At 39.4% G+C, this 19,598-nt stretch overlaps 1 protein-coding gene across 2 annotated transcripts in view; it reads right to left on the bottom strand.

Moving 5' to 3' along the window:
* Positions 1-17,070, bottom strand: part of LOC145441979 (uncharacterized) — a 36,849-nt gene extending 19,779 nt beyond the window's left edge. The window contains exons 1-6 of one of the 2 annotated variants that reach the window (XM_080319940.1): positions 16,893-17,070; positions 15,349-15,396; positions 9,877-10,052; positions 8,991-9,153; positions 5,782-5,949; positions 4,634-4,897 (exon numbers count right to left, since the gene is read on the bottom strand). In XM_080319940.1, coding sequence (XP_080176066.1) covers positions 4,634-4,897; positions 5,782-5,949; positions 8,991-9,153; positions 9,877-10,052; positions 15,349-15,396; positions 16,893-16,989 — 916 coding nt within the window. In that variant the 5' untranslated portion in view covers positions 16,990-17,070. Of the gene's footprint in view, positions 1-4,633; positions 4,898-5,781; positions 5,950-8,990; positions 9,154-9,876; positions 10,053-15,348; positions 15,397-15,483; positions 15,559-16,892 lie in introns of those variants that run through there. The other variant, XM_080319941.1, reaches the window with a different exon arrangement.
* Between the last annotated feature and the right edge of the window lie 2,528 nt (positions 17,071-19,598).

Here is a 19,598-nt window from a genome sequence, read left to right as displayed (position 1 = left end):
TGACTGCTTTGGCAGCCTTCGATTGTCTGGTTCTAAGACATTAATATACCACCTTTTTATGGAAGAGAAGTCGAACGAAGATATTGATAATATTAATAAAGATTGTGACTTCTAAAAGCTAGGCGAAATCGACACCGGCTGAAGGTTGGAATAAAATCACAGAAGATAAGCCTATATTGAACCCTATAGACCAGTGATTCTCAACCGCGGCTCTCCGAGCCGCATGCGGCTCTCGACTGCTCTCCGTGCGGCTCTCACTAACGATGTGAAATCATTGATGCTTCTACGGAAATTCTAATTATTCATGATCATAAATAAATCGCGCCTTCAACACAACAAATGTACGTTTATGTTCACGTTTACTGACGCGAAGGTCATTCCCTGATCACAATAGAATCCTACGTAATACAAGTTGTACGGGTTGTGACGTAACATTACCGATAGTAATTTCGGTAGGCTTTAAATCCGAACCTTTACTGCTTTACTGAAGGCTCTGACCGTCTGACCTAAGCCTAATCAGGTGTCTGTAATGAGACGGGCGAAGTTTATTTCGCTCGAGACGGCGGCTCATATTAGAATACGGGTGACAAGAGACTCGGTCAATAAGACAATCAACGTTTGGGGTAACTGCAGGTACTTTATTTTCTTACTCTTTGCTTTGATCTTGATAGCGTTAGAAAGGTTGCCAGTAAACTCGCCCCAAAGTAAATTCGGCCCGTCGAATTCGGCCCTCGGTCACTTTGGCCGTCGGTGAATTCGGCCGTCGGTAAATTCGGCCCTCGGTAAATTCGGCCAGGGCCAGAGTAACAATAACAGTTACAATACCATTACCTAACCTGAACCCTAACCCTAATCCTAACCTAACTCTAATCCTAACCTAACCATAATCCTAACCTAATCCTAACCCTAATCTTAACCTAACCCTAATCCTAACCTAACCCTAATCCTAACCTAACCCTAACCTAACCTAATCCTAACCCTAACGCTAATCCTAACCCTAAACCTACCCCCTAACCTCCAAATCACTTGATAATATTATAATTATGTAATATAATACACATTATTAGTTATTAGTTATTAGTAGGTTTAGGGTTAGGATTAGCGTTAGGGTTAGGATTAGGTTAGGGTTAGGATTAGGGTTAGGTTAGGTTAGGTTAGGATTAGGGTTAGGTTAGGTTTAGGGTTAGGTTAGGATTAGGGTTAGGGTTAGGTAAGGATTAGGGTTAGGTTAGAATTAGGGTTAGGATTAGTGTTAGGGTTCAGGTTAGATAATATTATAATTATGTAATATAATACACATTATTAGTTCGTAATACAATTTCACACAATGTTCTCCGAGGGCCGAATATACCGATTGAAGTCGGCTGTCGGTAAATTCGGCCCCATAAACATCGGCATAAATATATACATATATGTATTTATACGCATACCCTGTTCTCCAAATCACTTGATAATAATATAATTATGAACTTAATTCACAATAATAGTTGGTAATACATTTTTATAAAAAATTCTCCGAGGGCAGAATTGACCGAGTAACCAGTGAATTGACCGGTGAATTCGGCCGTCGGTAAATTCGGTCCCCGTGAATATCCGCGCTATCTCCCGTGATTACGCGATCTACGCATACCCTGACATCCAAATCACTTAATAATAGTATAATTATGTAATTAATTCATGTTAACGGTTGGTAATACATTTTAATACAATATTCTCGGTGGGCCGAATTTACTGATGTAATGGCCGAATTTGCCTGGGCCGAATTTACTTTGGGGCGAGTTTACTGGCAACCGTTAGAAAATATCGGAGACTTTGGTTCAATGATAATGTCAGGTTCAGATCAACCTGCAAAGAAATCTCGCACCCTTGTGCAAGAAAATCGGGCCTTTCAAAGTGAATGGGAAGAGGCGTATTTTCAAATTGAGGAAAACGGCAAAGCGAAATGCCTTCTGTGCCCTATAATAATAAACGGTGTAAAATCTTTCAACGTTAAGAGGCATTATAAAACACATGCGGGAAAATACGACGTCTATCAAGGTGAATCAAGGAAACGGAAGTTAGAATGTCTGAAAGCAGAGCGTAGCAAACAAGGAAAAATGTTTTTAAAAAAAAAAGAACCCGAAGAGGTAACAATAACATCATATAAGATCAGTCATCTATTGGCCAGCAATATGAAGCCATATTCTGATGGCGAAATTACGAAGCAGGCTATTGTTTTGTTTACCGAAGACAATTGTTCTCCTGCCATTCAGCAGAAAGCTAAAAAATTGCAGCTTAGCAATGATACAGTAACGCGTCGTGTCGATTGCATATCCCAAGATCTGCATGAGCAACTTATTCACAAGTCGCAAGATTTTTCTTACTACTCGCTTGCTCTTGACAGCACTAACGACATTACCGACATAGAGCAATTAGCTGTATTCATCCGGGGAGTCATGCCAGATTTCAAGATTTGCGAGGAGTTTCTTACTTTGCGATCTATTCATGGCACAACGAAGGGAACCGACATGTTTCGTGAATTTCATGCTACTCTTCAAGAAGCGCATTTAGACCCATCGAAATTATATTCATTGGCGACAGATGGCTGCCCAGCAATGCTCGGCAAAAATCTAGGTCTTCAAGGACTCGTCAACAAATGGCGTGCTGAACAGAATCTTGACGCTGTGACTTGGCAACACTGCATTATACACCAGGAAAGTCTTGTTGCTAAATCATTAAAGATGTCCAATGTGACAGATATAGTAATATCGACCGTAAATTGGATTCGAGCAAACGCACTTAACCATCGAAAATTCAAGGCTTTTCTCACCGATATTGATGCTGACCATGGAGACTTGATCATGTTCACCGCTGTACGATGGCTAAGCCGAGCTGCATGCCTCAAAAGATTTTACGCGCTACTTCCTGAGATTAAAATATTTGTCGAAGGAAAGAAAGACATCCCTCAGTTGGGAAACGAACACTGGGTTGCTGACTTGGCGTTCATGGTGGATATTACCTCACACCTGTCGTCACTAAATCGGAACTTACAAGGAAATAACAAGCTCTGTCACGCCTGGTACGGGACAGTGTCTGGTTTCATTGAGAAATTGTGTCTTTGGAGAAAGCACCTAGAGGAGGGTGTTACGACACATTTTGTAACGCTTTCAAACCACCGACAGAATGGATCATTCAAAACATATGACCAGGTTATTAGTACCTTGATTGACGGGTTTAAACGTCGAATAGAGGGAATGCATCATTCCGTACCCCTGATGAATATATTTTCAAACCCAATGGCAGTAGATGCCGCCACTGCCCCTGATATTTTTCAGATGGAACTGCTGGACTTGCAGTCCGATATAGAATTGCGACTGTTGTTTCAAAGCAATGGACTCCTTGAATTTTGGGGTGCTGTTCCTGAAGAAAAATACCCCAACCTGATAGCTAACGCATCGAAGAATGCCTGCATGTTCGGTTCAACCTATGTATGTGAAGCCCTTTTCAGCAAATTAGTGAGGATCAAAAGCAAATATCGCAACCGATTGACTGATCGTCATCTGAAACAGCTCTTGTGCACAGCTTCCTCCACGATGAAACCTCGTTATGACAAACTTGTGAAAAATCAAATTCAATTTCAAGTTTCGCACTAAGTTGCAAAATAGATAGTGATCACCACAGATTTAGCGTCACGCCTTGTTCATCCAAACTCAATTCACATGCTCTCGGAACTCAGAAAGATTGTGGATTAAGTCTCAATAAACATGTTGTGACGCTAAATCTGTGGTGATCACTATCTATTTACTATCTGGAAGAATGTAAATTGTAAATCATCCGCAATCGGCTTCAACGGTGAAGGGTATACCTCGGTATACCATCGGTGAAGGGACGTGGCTGGGTAACGTCGTTTCGGAAGTTGTCCGTATGGGGAGTGCCCGCTGTCACAGTGTCGTCTGGGGAAATTGTCGTATTTGTTTTGGCCGTCGCTGTTTGAGCCAATCGCGGTTTTGGCCGTCGCTGTTATGGCCGTCGCTGTTGTGGCCAGTCGGTGTTTTGGCCGTCGCTATTAAGGCCGTCGCTATTTTAGCCGTACACCATTTCGTTGATACCATTTTTGATGATATTTTTCTATTCTCAATAAATTACGTTATTCGTGCCATCATGCGGCTCCCGACAGAGTTGAGGTTCATAAAATGGCTCCCACAGTGAAAAAGCTTGAGAACCACTGCTATAGACCAGTGGTTCCCAACTCTCAAGGTGGGCGATATCACCCCCAGTGGTCGATGTTCTGAGGTGAATGGTAGGTGATAGGGTAGCAAAAATGTTAAAACGGCCAGTCAGATATATTTAATTGAAACGGCCCAAAATACTCGTGATAATGGCGTATTCTTCATATGACGCGAAAGTTTACCAAAGAAAAAGGTCAACCCAACGTAAATTGACGCGGAAACTGGTTTCCCGAACACCTACTTGGTAAGACAAACTTTCATTTAGTCAGTTCACCAGCGATCAGAGTTAGGTGAATAAATGTCCCTTATTATATACCCTTTTTCGGATCCGTAACTATGGTTGGCGAGCTTGATAAGGGGGCGATGAGTCGGAAAAGGCTGCGAACCACCGCTACAGCCATTGCTGTATAATTGGCAATTCATACCTGTGGTTACTTTTCTATTGGAAGTCAATCTGTCTCCATTCTTATTAAAGAATACATATTCGACGCTGTACTCTTCGTTTGCCCGAAGATCAGACGCCAATATCACGCCGTTCCGTTCATTAAACTCTTGTTCATTGCCTTCCATGTCCGAAATCGAAACGGTGTAGTTACCGCCCGTTGAAGCTGCAACCCCCGTTAAGTCTATTGAGAACCCACTGTCTGTGGTGTATATCGGCTTAAAGGCGTCGGACTTGGCAACTGAATCTGCAGAATAACAAAGAAGCTATAGTCGGCCATGGTAGTTAATAATAATATTTAGACATTGGTGAATGTATAATTAACCATTAGTAAATAATATTATGGATTGATACTCTTCTACACACCAAATAGCCTACCCAAGGGGTTCCTAACTAAAGGTCCACAGACCCCTTGGGGTATGAACCATCAAATCAGGGTTACGAGATGCATTGTGACACTTGGCCTATACGCAATCGAGAACCCAGAATTATGTTGCAAACCAACGAAGAGCGGAGTATTGTCTCGTCTTCTATCAACCCATAGTTTTTCCTCCCGCTAGGCGATAGTCAATTTGATTTTAATATGGGTATTATCAGAGGTTGTGTTGAAAATGGACAGAGGGCGCGAGAAATTTTGATAAAAGTCTGAAGGGGTGCGAGCGAAAAAAAAGGTTAAGAAACACTGGCCTACACTCTATACATCATGGTAATGTAATATCACACAACATGTGCCAACTAAATCACTCTCATGACCAATGGATATATGCCCTTATTAGGTCAAAATATGGTAACTTGACGATGGTGTAATAGATGCACCCAGAAACAGAGATAGCGTTATTGTATATAGTTAGATGCAATTAACTATGACGCATAAGTTCCTACCAATTTCGAGCTAACGCATACGTTCACCAATGATGAATAGTGATGGCAGGCACGAATTCATTGAGACATAATTCGCAGTCAATTAAAGAAGAAGAATTCTGTAGATTACGCCCTCCCCTCAATCGTGGACCACGTCCCGGGTGCCAGACATTAACACACTGATAACCGGGTTGAATAGAAGCATAATTGTATGAAACAAGAAAAGTAAATACAGTCTATTAGATGTTACGCTGTTCATTCGATACTTACCTACATAGTCCACCCATGCCTTACTAACGTTACCATCGGGAATGGTAAAAGAATGCATGTTGGTGATATTGGAATCGAAATTACCACTGAGATACAGAGGAGATGGCAACACAAATCTCCCTGTTTCCTCCACGCCAGACAATTGATTCAAAAGCGTTGTCGCACTTACTGCATAAAAAGAGAAACAAATATTAAATTGAGTTAGCAAGGGTATAGGAGGAGATGTAAGACCGATGGATCAAAAATAGTAAAACGCTCTCTGACCCCCAAACTTCAGTCGAAAGAAGCACATCTTATGCTGTATCAACACCTTCTTCCTAGCTCTACATATCGCGTATTTATGAGATACAACCTCTCTGTATGTAGGCTACTATGTAGTTTTTTTCTGTTGTTACATGGTTATTGAGGTAATCCGACTATTGTGCTCGATTTGGATATCGTGTATCATTGGTTCCCACTCTATAGATTTTGTAAGTGAATTTAAAAATATCGACCTCTCTCAAAATGCACCAGCCAAGGCTGTGTCGACAAAAGAAGTTCCTGTATCATCTAAAAATTGAACATATTTTGTGATACGATTGTTGATTCAAAATGCTCTTCCCAATTCTCTACTTGTTGCTGATGATTACCCAATTGTATATTGAAGTTCTGTACCTCCTAAAAAGGATGGCATTAAATAAAAATATGCGCCGTAAAATAGCATGATACAAGCCCTACACTTCACATTAAAATTGATTGCTTCTTTGTTCGTGGTGAAGGTTACAAAGAAAACGTATACGTTAATCGAGCTTTTTACATCCCGCAAAACTAAAAATATCTCTCACGGACCCCATAACTCGTGCAAGTCGGAGTAAATTGCATTTGGGGAAACATTCTGCCAACACGCAGTGATAAACTAATTCACGGAATGTAATCTTGAGATTATCATAAATAATACTGGTGTACAAATTTCGAAAAAAATTCTATGATTGAATTAGGCTAATTTAAGGTCGATGAATTCGATTTGTCACATTTTTTCCATATGAATTTTTCTCATTTTCATAAAGTAATCAGGTTTCGGCTTTCATTCGTGACATCACAGTGAGCATACGACAGCAACAGATCAAATATTGTTATTGAAATAATCTATCATGAAACCTGGGTTGATGTAGTAGAGAACGAGTGAGTTTTCGGTGAACTTGAATCCTGTAATTCTCTATCTTCGTTTAATCAGAAGCTCTTTTCGACCCATAAAATTACACTGGTCTACATATTTAAAATAATGGCTCAAAGTTTATTGATTGATTGAGGCTAATTTTAGGTTGCTGAATGCGATTTTATCGTCATAATTTCTCTATCCCTTCAGATTTTTTCGATACGTATTTTTCTCATTTTCATAAATTATTCAAATTTCGGATTTCGTTAGTGACCTTACCGTCAGCGAACAACAGCAACAGATCAAATATTGTTATTGAGATCATCTATAATGATGAAACCTGGGTTTCTGTAGAACAGAATAACTGAGTTTTCGGTGAGCTTGAATCCAATGGTTCTCTATCTTCTTTCGATCAGGACCTCTTTTCGATCCATAAATTTATATGTGGATGCAACTATTTTTAGTCGGCAGCAGGTATCATCTTTATATACCACGCTTCGTTAAAAGATTGTGATTGGTAGCTTCGTACCTAATTTAGTTCCATACGTTATCTATCTTTATACATCCGTCCTGCAGACTTAATTAGTCAATGCATTTTTGGGCAACTCACTGTTCTTTCCTAAAACGTAAGTTTGCAAACAATAAACCTTGTCTTGTTGGTATATTATGTAGAAGAGAATTGTGCACTCTGGTACATGACCAGAATATGTGGTCCTTTAAGCTTGTTTTGAAACATTAAAAGAAACAGGATGTCTGCTTTTTCAAAGAAAAAAGTGCTTATCATGATAATTTGAAATAATTTATCATCATTAATCTCCACCTGTACGTATCATGCTAATTCTTCGTCTCCAGTTTCTATATATTGTCACATTTTAACGGAATCGAGGAAAGCTGTTTCTTAACTGTTTTTCTTTTGGTTTATTGCCATGATATGAAGGGCTTCTTATGCATTGTCTATTATAGACAACATGATTAATGAAGACTGCTTACTAACAGCTCAACACGAAACCTGAAGTGCGGGTTACTTCACAATAGAAATAGATATGCAACGTTCTAGGACAGTCGATCCCTCTCGGCATAGGACATTATGTGGCTTACACCAAATACCACGTGTTCTATGCTGGAACAGAGCCAGAGACGAGCATTGGCTAATTTCGAGGCTTTTTGTTTGTGTTTTGAATGATTAAACGACAGCTTTAAGAAGCTTTACATTTTTGGTGGTTTCTGATTTGCCGTAGTATTTTCCTATGAACTTGGGTCGGTCGAAGTGATCAGTGTTGCTACTCACGTAGCACAAGTAACGCCCTATATTCCTACTCAATTACAAGTAGAAGTAGCCATTTCTAAGACATGCACAAAACTACTTCAAGTGGATGACGAAATGGAAGGTCTGAGAATTACTGAAAGTCAGTAAATATCAAAGTATATTTGGTCGGGGGATGGTGGTCTCATACTTTCAACAGTTAGTCAGAGGTGGCTTCATGCGAAATCGCAAGATGTATCGCCTAATGTAACGCAAAATGACTATAATGACACCACCCATGGTTTTTCGAAAAAATATACTCAGTTACCGTGATTCAGAGACTATTTTACGCGTTTCTTATGACAATTTAACTCAAGATAGTGGTGCGATATTATCCCCGAACTACTTTCTACTTAACAAAATCCAAATTGCAAAAGTAATTAGTTCATCGAGAATACTGTTCTGGTAGATGTTGAAGTAGTTGTAAAAATACATTATCACTTCAGTTAGTACCGCAAGTAGCCCGAGAAAGTCGAAATATTCTACATATAGAATATCTCAAAAACGTGAAGTGATGGAGCAAAAATATAGTCAGATTCGTATTCAGGGACCCCAAATTAAGTATAGTTGACCCAAAGAAGTCGTGGCGCAAAAGTCGTGTAGATCAGTGTTTTCAAGTATTTTCTGTCTCCCTACTATATAGGCCACAACTAGTGTTGTAGTCGAATCGCGCGCTTTCTTGCCTTGGTGGGTATACCACAACCAACTAGCCTACTGTCCGCTGACAAACGAAAAGTAGCAAGCGTAAACATAAATACGATTTCAGTTTACCAGACGTAGCGCTGATTTGGAATCCTTTTTCGTTGTTGGTTCTGTCAGATATCACTTCCGCAGTAAGATTGTCAGGGACCGAAGAGTCGTTGGAATATAATGTTACAATGAAGCTCTGAGTATTATTATCAACAAAAACGATAAATTGCGATGGTCCTTCGAGCTGAAAAGGATCATAGTTTTTAAACACGGTCCACGACACCATAATTTACAGCGATTTCGCGTATAAAATAGAAAGGCTTACTGCTATATTTCGACAGCGTTAACTGTAGGCTACTCTATTGGTCATCAACGTCCGTAAGTACTGGATGTGTCGCACACTAGCCTGTTCTAAAAATAGCTCAAATATCAGTATTTAACGGTGAGATTTTCTCACATGAACTTCATAAAAAACAAAACAGTCCACGGCGATTTACCTCAAAAGACTCACTCAGTATTGCAGTGGCACGTTACACACCGGAGTACCATACATTAGTTTTTTTTTATTTGAGAGTTGACTTTTGCATTTTACATGAGGTATTATTTGTACAACCTCGTGTTGTAAAGTAATTCATGATATTTTTTATATAATGCTAGTGGCTGTAGCTCTATAGTTAAAATGTGGCATTGTGTATTCCCAAGTCTGTCACGGAATTCTTAGTGATCATTTGAAAATGTTCGATTTGAAAAATTATGAAAATATAGTGTTGCAAATAAATAATTTTCTGTTTCCATATATATATTTATTGTGAAATATCTTAAAGACGATTAGTTTTTAGACGAAGATAAATATTAATTATTCCTAATAACAATTATAGAACATTGAAGAGTAAGTCTTTCTCCATATTGCCATACAATAGGAGATTTCTCTCGGTCGACGAATCTCTTGCTGGTTATTAACACTCACCTTCAGATAGTCTTGCCACATTTCCATAGCAAAATCACTGATATTGAGCTGGATAAATCTCGCGGTTTCCGGAAGCAATGTTAGGGTACAGCTAACGTTGTTTGGATAGAATGCGGGCCAGCACGGGGATCTGATTTCCGAACCATTGGCAAACCCCAAAGTTGACTTACAAATTCCTGAAATTAGCAATATTCAAGTTTTACCGTTGATGATGATGACTAGGGAGATTTTTTTGCCTACAAAATGGAAGATTCTGACCAAACAAATCAAAACTTTGACATTAAAAAACTCCATTTTGACCAAATTTTGACCTAGCGTGTGCAAATTAGGTGTTTCCCACATAATGTTAAAATTGTACTACTTATCTTCGTTTTTCGTTGGAACTGTCTGTCCTACCGAAGTAGTTTGGCCTGAAAAACCTTTTGTAACTCAAAAACTGACAAATTGTTACATGAAAAACCTAATTTTACCGAAATCTGGACGTATAAAGAATTCCAGCTGTTACATTCTCGGGAAGAAAGTGTCTGTCCTTACTAAGTCGCTTGTCAATAATGGAGAAAGAACATTTAACAGCAGCAGTTGCTGACTGACATCACTTAAGTTGTGCGTACACTGCTGGTGACCACGCAGTGCTGCTTCATTCTGACAATGGTATCTACATCACAATTTTTCATCATGCGCATCTTGATATAAGAACCATGCAAAGCCCACGCAGTCTTGCTGCAGTTAGGGTATTGCGGTACGTTGAGCACAACACCATGCCAACCAATTTGCTTCATTTTATTGTTTATGATTCACAATGAGCAGATAATGAGCCGTATACAACGGTAGCCCTATAACAGTGATCGGAAACCTTTGTTGTCCGAAGAGCCACACTGGCCCTATTTTTTCCATCTCAACTCCCAAAGAGCCATACATGCCAATCAACGGTGACGTCACAGTTGAAAATTCGTGACGTCATGATATCACTAATTCGAACTCACCACATGGGATTCCTCGTGTGCGCCATATTTTCATGTGAAAACTGGTATTTATTGTACAAAAATAAAGCTCGCAACGAGAGATAAGGCATAAGACGGGCCAAGTCTCACCATTAATAACGTAATTCATCGTAAGTAGCGTATAATTTATTATATCTGATATCAACCGAATGTGACTGTCACACTGATTCTGAAAATCTAAATACTTATCGACTTCTCAATTCTTAAAGTATTTGGAGGTAACATAACGTTGCGCTACACACCTACATTTTATCACCGGTACTACACAGAGCTATACTTACCAATCAAGAACGTGAATAGCTATGACTAGGGATGGTGTGAACGCGAGGTTCACGTTCGCGTTCTGTGTGTGAACCTCGGGAATTTGGAGGTTCGCGTTCACAACAGAACCTTGGTAGGTTCTGCACTGTGAACCTTTCTCATATATAACAATTTTCACTTCATAATGGCATCTTTGGTTCGAATTTATTGCATTTCAACTGCGGGCCACTCTATGAGTGACGCCGGCAGCAGAAAAAAAACTCAAAACGAGCATGCAGTTTGACAATCTCAAAGATTTTACTTGCTTTGTTACATAAATTCTGCTCTAAATATCCAACTTTCCGTTTGTGAATATATAGTGACTCTCTGCTGCGAGCTGACCCGCAATCACATAACATCACGAGCGACATACATAACATGTAGAGAGCGATTCAACCAATCAATGAGATTGATATCGTTTCTTGATGTAACAAATCTAGCTAGCGTACGGGGTCTATCTTCACTTCATATGTTTACTGTATCATTAAAACCAAATCCGTGCGATTGAGGTGTTGGTCACAGCAGCATAACTTTTGGGGTAGCCTAATATCGGTAGCAAGTATAAAAACCTGTATTACACTCTGCCCAATACCAATGTAGCAATACTCATAAACCGAATACATTGCCCGTTCTGGTCAAGATCGTTAAGGCGTAAGCTTATATTCCCTGGCAACACCTCTTCAAAATTATTGGCAAAACGACGGATGATATTGATTTTATGGGAGTAATATATCATATGATTGCCCCAGTTGATACATTTAGTGACGTTTAAGTCGCCAAAATGTACTTCAGCATTATGTCATTATGTGGCCCGAGTCGTCGCTAGGTATCGTGTACATTAATATAGGCTATCACTTCATTGAAAGATAGGATTGGAATTAGCAATATGACGTCGTGTGATGTCATGAGGTTCACGTTCGCGTTCACACGAACCTGAACCTTTCAGAGGTTCACACCATCCCTAGCTATGACGTTGTTTGTAATTCGAGTTTTTAATTGTGACATCCATATCAGTTCATTCGCGCCGTGGATCAGGAAAACGATGCGTATTTGAAAACTGCGTTTTGAAATGGGCGTCTCCATGTATGCTATGATCTTTGATTAATGAACGCATCGCACAATTCAAGATTCCGAGTCGGGTGAATAGAATTTTCGAGTGATATTGGCCGCCGGCGTGACAGTAACTTAAATTTGATGATTTTGAAACGAGGGGGTCCAAGCCCCTAAACCTGAAGATGACATTGTCTTTACCTCTCAAACACATGTTTATACTGCCACGAGAATAATTATACAGGCCATGATGAAGATTTACCAACGAACCGCTGCAATATTGATCAATTCAGTACAAAAATAAATACTTATCAAAGAGCCATTCATATTATACCCAAAAGAGACATATATATGGCTCGCGAGCCATAGGTTATCGACCACTGGCCTATAGTAGGCTACAAGCTGTAAAATTCCAAATGATAAGTTACCCAACAGTGCAAAGTCTACGATACAAACGAAATGCAGGTTGTAACAAAATTCTGACTTCGTTTAAAATTTTGACATTTTTTGACCTAAAGCTACAATTTTGATATAATTTTGACTTTTTTGGCATGTCAACAAAAAATTGCCGTAATGATGACAAATTGGACTATTGTCTTTCATTGTACTGCGCACCAACATTGATCCTGGTTAATATGAGTAAAATAGTCGCGTACTGATAATAAAAGTATAAAAAGATATTGTTCACAATTATGGCATACACATACATGGGCGCCAAGATCGGTACATGTGGAAGACCGAATTTATTTATATAATGGCGTAACGCCACCGACTTTTCCTGTCATTGCTAGGCTACTATTTTGGTCGTCTAGACAGGATTGTAAGTTTGCACCAGGAGAGATTAATGCTGAGGTAGCGTTAGAACTGTGCACCCAAAGCACGCGAAAAGAATTGGAAAATACCCGAAGGTCTATGAGCTACGTCTCATACACAAAATATCTGAATAGTATCCACCTTCCTAGCAGTGTTGGAATGCGTCGAGTCACCTTTTTCGTATGACTTGACTCGAGTCACTTTGCTAAAATGACTTGACTTGACTTGACGTATCAGAAATGGGCATTGACTCGTGACTTGGATCAAAATTCACGAGTCAATTTCAAGTCATAAAGTAATCGGTGTCGATGAAAGTCACCGTATCTTGCATATGTTCGGATTGTTCGCGAATATTTTAACCCAGGGGTGGGCAAACTTTTGAGCTCGCGGGCCGCATTGAACATCTATATCCATTGGCGGGCCGCACTATATAAAATTGAGATTATGAACAAAAACGCAATATTGGTATTTGATAATATAGTGAGGACATGGAGATAATATATGTGGTTATTTAAAACAAACAAAACATTGCTTTGATGATATTGTACTCGCGTCAGAAATATAGTGGCGAGATTTCAGCGGCTGGTCGACCTCAATAACCAATTTGTCAAATCTATAGAGATTAAAGTCGGTTAGAAGCGGATTGAAATTTAAGTCTGTGAGCAGCGATCTGTTCATTGATTTACTAATTCCACTTTTGGTGCGGTTCCAGGACACACAATGCTGACAGCATCATAACCATGTTAGCTTCAAACACACTTCTACTATGTGTAGATAATATATAAATGCCCCAACTCTACGCATACCGAGAACGAATATTGTCAATTTCGGTTAGGATTTCTGTGATGTTTACCAGTTGAAACCTTTCAAACTGCGTAGGCCTTGAGATCGAGCTGTCGCGCCAGAAATTAAACATAAAAATTATAATAGGAAGTATTTACCATAGAACAGTGGTTCATCGCAAGCTTGTTAACCCTCCTACCCTTTATGATGGTGAAACGCAAACAGGATGCAAGCAAACATAACGGATAATTTGATGGCATGGAAGGTTATGACTCTGGAGGAGAGACTTCTAACTATGAAATTCATGCTAAATACAGAGCAATGATTATGAATTGGATCACTATCGCGCGGAGCGCGAAAATTTTTTTCAGTTGAGCTCAGCTTTGCGCCCCCTTTAGATGCCTTCACACCACCAAGGAGGGCGTGTACCCCAGTTTGGGGACCATTGTCTCAAAATTATAATGGTGAAATATACTAAGAAAAAGTTTAATCAAGTCCCTACATTAATTCGATATTTAGTAGGCTATATATTTTATCAATATTTTTAAAAAGTTTCTTTAGACTCTCGCGGGCCGCACATAACGGTGTTGCGGGCCGCATGCGGCCCGCGGGCCGTAGTTTGCCCACCCCTGTTTTAACCCGTGAGAGCGACCAATCATTCATTGATCGTGCGTTTTACGGAGCCTCCATTGTTATCTCACAACCAAACTGACCGCAAACGAAGTGATCGAAGCTTACAGATTACGCTGTCGTAAATTAGCAGTGAAGTAATTCAATAGCAAAATGTATATTTCTGTTATCTGTACTGACCTTAAACAACCTCCTGTTTTATTGAAATTGAATTCGAATTTATAGTCCTATACCATTGGCGCAGGCTCAAATTGTATAGTCAATTTGTAAATGGGTAATGTAGGCTATTGCATCTTATCAATTCGTTTCTCTATTCTCTATTTTGGCTGGTAACTATAAACTGCGGCTATGCAATTACTTACGTAGTTTAACAGTTTCACGTATATGTGAGCGATATAGCGCCTTATTGCGTGTATATTTAACTCTATATTCGTTCATCGGTTCGGAATCAATGACCACTCAATCTGTATTTCAGACAGCTAGCAAAATGCAATGTCGTAATCATGCCTCATACTTCGAAAAGGCAATTTGACTTGAATTGTGACTTGACTCATGACTTGACTTGACTCGAGTCATCGCAAGAAATCGATTGACTTGACTTGACTCGAGTCAAAATGTGCAATGACTCAAAATGACTCGTGACTCGAAGGTAGTGACTTGATCCCAACATTGCTTTCTAGACATTTACTGCGAATAGAAGGAGAGAGAGTCCTTTCGAATACTGAGATGAAATATCGAATTATCAAGTACCATCAAACCAGTACATAAATGAAATCTTTAAATCGAGTCCCTACGCCTGGCCTGATCCCCACATAAATAAATGCAGCCATTCGGTATTGAAAATATTCAGTTGTGAGAGTTGTTCACATTGCAGAGAAACATAAATCGTTCATACCTTGACCATCGATACACATCTGTGGATTTGGTATACCGGATGCAATATCTGCAAGAAGAAATAGATTCACCAACGCGTATATAACGCCACAATAAAGACAAGTTCCTGTATTTAGGGCTTGACAAAGTCGAGTACCTGAGCTATTCAATCCTGGATCGAGTATTAGGTTTCGATTCGGCTAATCAAGTATCACTCGTTATGACGACATAAAAGTAAGAAGGATGCGGTACGTTCAAACTTCAAATACGTAATTTTATCCTACTACAAAGAATATAATGTCAATTTTACAACACTTAATGGTAATTTGTAGCTTTGTAATACATGTTTCGTAGGGTTACCATATTTTGGAACCGAGTCGAGTCATGATTTGAGTTCATTATGATTATTGTTAAAAAACGAAAGAAGCTATAGTGACGCCTAATGTGACACGCATTTTGTAAGACACCTCCTATATGCGGGTAAGATGGCGGGCTCGAACCTGCAATACATTGGTGTTGCATCTGCGGATTATACCACTATACTAGACTTACCATATTTTGGAAATCAAAAAAGAGGACACTTTTTCAGAAATTTGCAACTTGCAAAACCGGAGTAAAATTCTCAAAAACCGGGTAATTTTTCCCACTTTGTGATCGGTTGACTAAAAAAAAAATAAAAAAGGTCATCACCTCTGCTCAGAGCTCAAAATAACGTTTTTTACTCCACATTGCCAGGTGGATGACTAAAAAAAAAGGTCATCTTTTCGCTCAGAACTAAAATCACCGTTTTTCACTCCGAAATACCCGCCGGAGCTTCACTTCTGTGCTAATATGCGGCATATCACTCGCAATTTGCTCTAAATCTGCCTAAATTTTCAAAAAAGAGGACAAAATCTCAAAAAAGAGGACACGTCCGAGGACACTTTCAAAAAAGTCAAAAAAGAGGACAAATCCTCTTGAAAGAGGACGTATGGTAAGCCTACACTATACGCTATCTCGTCGCGCAACAACTGCGCGATTTTCACATCTCTAAATAAGTGTAGGAAAATGTGAGAAAAGGGTAATCCAAATATATAACTGGAATCAAGTCATGTAGATTGTATCGACTCACATGGTGTGTGCCCGCCAGGCGCAATGACTCAAATAAAAGCAAAGTCAATCCAAAAAGTGACCCTGGTCGGGTAGAATCATTTTTCAAATTTAGGAAAAAGGAATTCTGTCACGAACATATTGCGTCTTCACAGCCCTGGGACGCTCTTTGGTCAGTGATATGATCTGATTGTGACGTTATAAATTGAGCAATAAAACATCGCTTCTTACGTAGAAACCATCTCATGTGATGCATGACTCCAGCTGACTATCATGGCCTAAAATAGAAGGTTTTCTCTCCTGTCAGAATTCACCGACCTATTTGAATGGTGATGTCAATGTGTGGTTGATTTTATTCTCTATCAAGTACAATGTCAATACCATTGTATGAAGCATACGTATTTAAAATTTATTAGTCTTACAACAAATAACCAATGAATTGATTGATATAGAAAATTTTAGAAAATTATAGCAAACCTTGTCTAGGAAACATAAGAATCTGTCCAAGAGTAATAGATACGCGACTGATGCATATCAATGCCAAGAAGTAAACTATCACTTTGCCGGCTATCATCCTCGAAAGCCGTTAAACTAAATAGACAGGCTGTGAATACAAGCACGGTTAACCCCTGAATATAGACAACAATTGAATTTCAGTAAGTCCTAATGTATTGATCTAACATATTCGAATGTCACAAGCTCAGGTATATTCATTTTATCATATGCCGCAAATGTCAAATATAGCTTATTTTAGTCATTTCCACTTATATTTTTGGCGTTATTGGCAATGTCGTGAACCAGTATTTGGAGACTTGAATAAATCATATACAAAGTTTTAGCTGGATATATTATATCAAACGGAATTCACGAAACGTGCAGTATCCACTCAGTACTGACAAACAACAATCATAAAATTCGAAATGATGACGATGTTTGGTAGAGATTTCGCTCGATACAAAATAACCGGCGACGTCTGCAATATCACATCTCAATAGCAGATACACTATGCGTGATAAAATTACCTCATACACAAAGACCACAATGTCACTTTTCATAACAATTCGAAAGGTTTGCTGTCACTTTTGGATCACACCCGTCATTGCCTAACCAATGAACACCACTTCAATTTGCGATATATTTATCAACAAATACCCCGCTTGCAAAATAATGTTTGAGAAAGTGACTGAATGTATATGCAATTGTACATATTGAGGGTTGCTTCTCGTCGACTGAGGCATTTTGCATCATTTCGGTTAATTAAAGAAATCATATGTCCACATGGGCCATCGTGACAAAGTACATCAGTTATTGAACAGTGTAAACACTATGCAATAGCGAGTATTGTATAACGAGAATGGATTCTGGTATCGATATATGCTAATTGAGCTAAATGCACTCTGCTGGGTCGCGCGTAGCGGCAACATGATGCATTCGGGACAGTGTTTTGCAGAATAATGTATAGTTGATAACAGTAGAATGCCTCGTCATGGCGCCAAATGCGCAGACTAGAATGAACAATGGGAAATGCTTTGCATATTGCAGCAAGATTCGTTCATGTCAAAGCATGAGTATACAACTGCGGTTTCACATTCTTCGTTTCTATGAACACTGCGACATATAGCCTAATGCTTGCAATGACAGCTGTTATTAGCCGTTGAATAAGTTCAATAAATCAGTGATTAAGCACACGTTTTCGATACGTTATATGTGGCACGGGCTCGCGAGAAAAGAAATATGAACGTATATACTATTGGATCTATAATAATCCTAATCCTAATCCGCTCTATAGTTTCGTGGAATGTAACAAAATCCCTAATATATAAATGACACTCCACGACGAAATGCCGAATTACCAATTCAGCGATAATGTGCCACAGGGAATAGCTGCGACGGGTTAGTAGCCAAATATGCAGTTAAATACAATGCAATACACGCAACCAGTCCTCGTTAGTATCCGCTTTTTTGCTTAAATACTCATTCATTCGTGACACACCGGGCTCGTGCTGCTTATGTTTTTAGCTTCTAACCTTTAGCGGCTGAATAGTCAGGTGGGCCCATAGGCCTACATATCTGATTCGATTCCGAGCCAAATATATCGTAATGTTGCATTCGAGAACTGGTCTATTCTAACGCTGATATTCGGTCGCAACTTGGCGGAAATGACGTTTCCGTGAAAGCGTGTTGCCTTGTGCTGTCTGCTTGGATGACGTGATAGGAAGGCTCCCTACATGAAAACAAAATATAGGCATATACGCATACAATACTTGTGTAGTGAATAGAAAAACATCATTGTTCGAAATAAATGATGAAATCTCGATAGTCAAAAATGTCATGTGCCACCACTCAACTTAAATCGTGCCAATCAACTTTCGACATGTATTCATACTTGACGAATTGTGCCAACACCCCTATGCATGTATAACAGGCGCAAGCTAATGTCAAGATATTGTTTAGCATCTGCCCAGTGTGGGTGGCGATTTGGAATCGAAAAGATGATCAGGCATCCATCATTTCGGCATGACTTTACTGTCGGACACGAGCGGGCAGAGGAATGGTTTTACTGCAGTGGAAATAAGGACATCATCATAGGCCCTAAAGTAAGATTGTACCTTGCGACGACTTATTATTCTGCTAAGATACACTAACCCCTATAATAGTCTTACTGCTTATGTCATCCAATCCGCTATGCTATCATCAGCACTGGGATATTATGATGCTTTCTCTCTGAACGCGGTATCGGCATATTTGACAAAACAAAAGCTTTCCCCCGCAGCAGGGAACAAAGTTATATAGATATTTAGTAAACGCTTCCCTGTGTCGCGCAATGTGTCAGACTTTCATCCAGTACACGGAAATATAGTGCCACTCTTTAGCCCGCTTCCTCAAACCTCGCCTTGCCTCATTTCCAACTCACCTCACGTCATTTAAAATAGATCGCAGCTTCAGCATCTGACTCAGAACAAACTTGGCGTGAAATTTCATGTTTAGGTTGCCACGATGCAAACAGCTGTCTCAATCCAGGCCCATTCGATTCTCCCCGAGTTGATTATTACATTATATCATGATTACCGACTTCATCATTTCATCGTGTTTGTTTCTCGGCATGAAAAGCACCGTAACGCAAACCACGATATCTACAGTTCCAATTGTGCTTGACCCTTGCCGTTTATTTCTGCGAATAGC

The sequence above is a fragment of the Botryllus schlosseri genome, chromosome 6 (genome assembly GCF_051294905.1).
Source record: "Botryllus schlosseri isolate E-star chromosome 6, Bs_hap1, whole genome shotgun sequence".
NCBI lineage: Eukaryota > Metazoa > Chordata > Ascidiacea > Stolidobranchia > Styelidae > Botryllus > Botryllus schlosseri.
The sequence above is the reverse complement of the archived record's forward strand: the minus strand, read 5'-3'. Positions and strand labels throughout refer to the sequence as shown.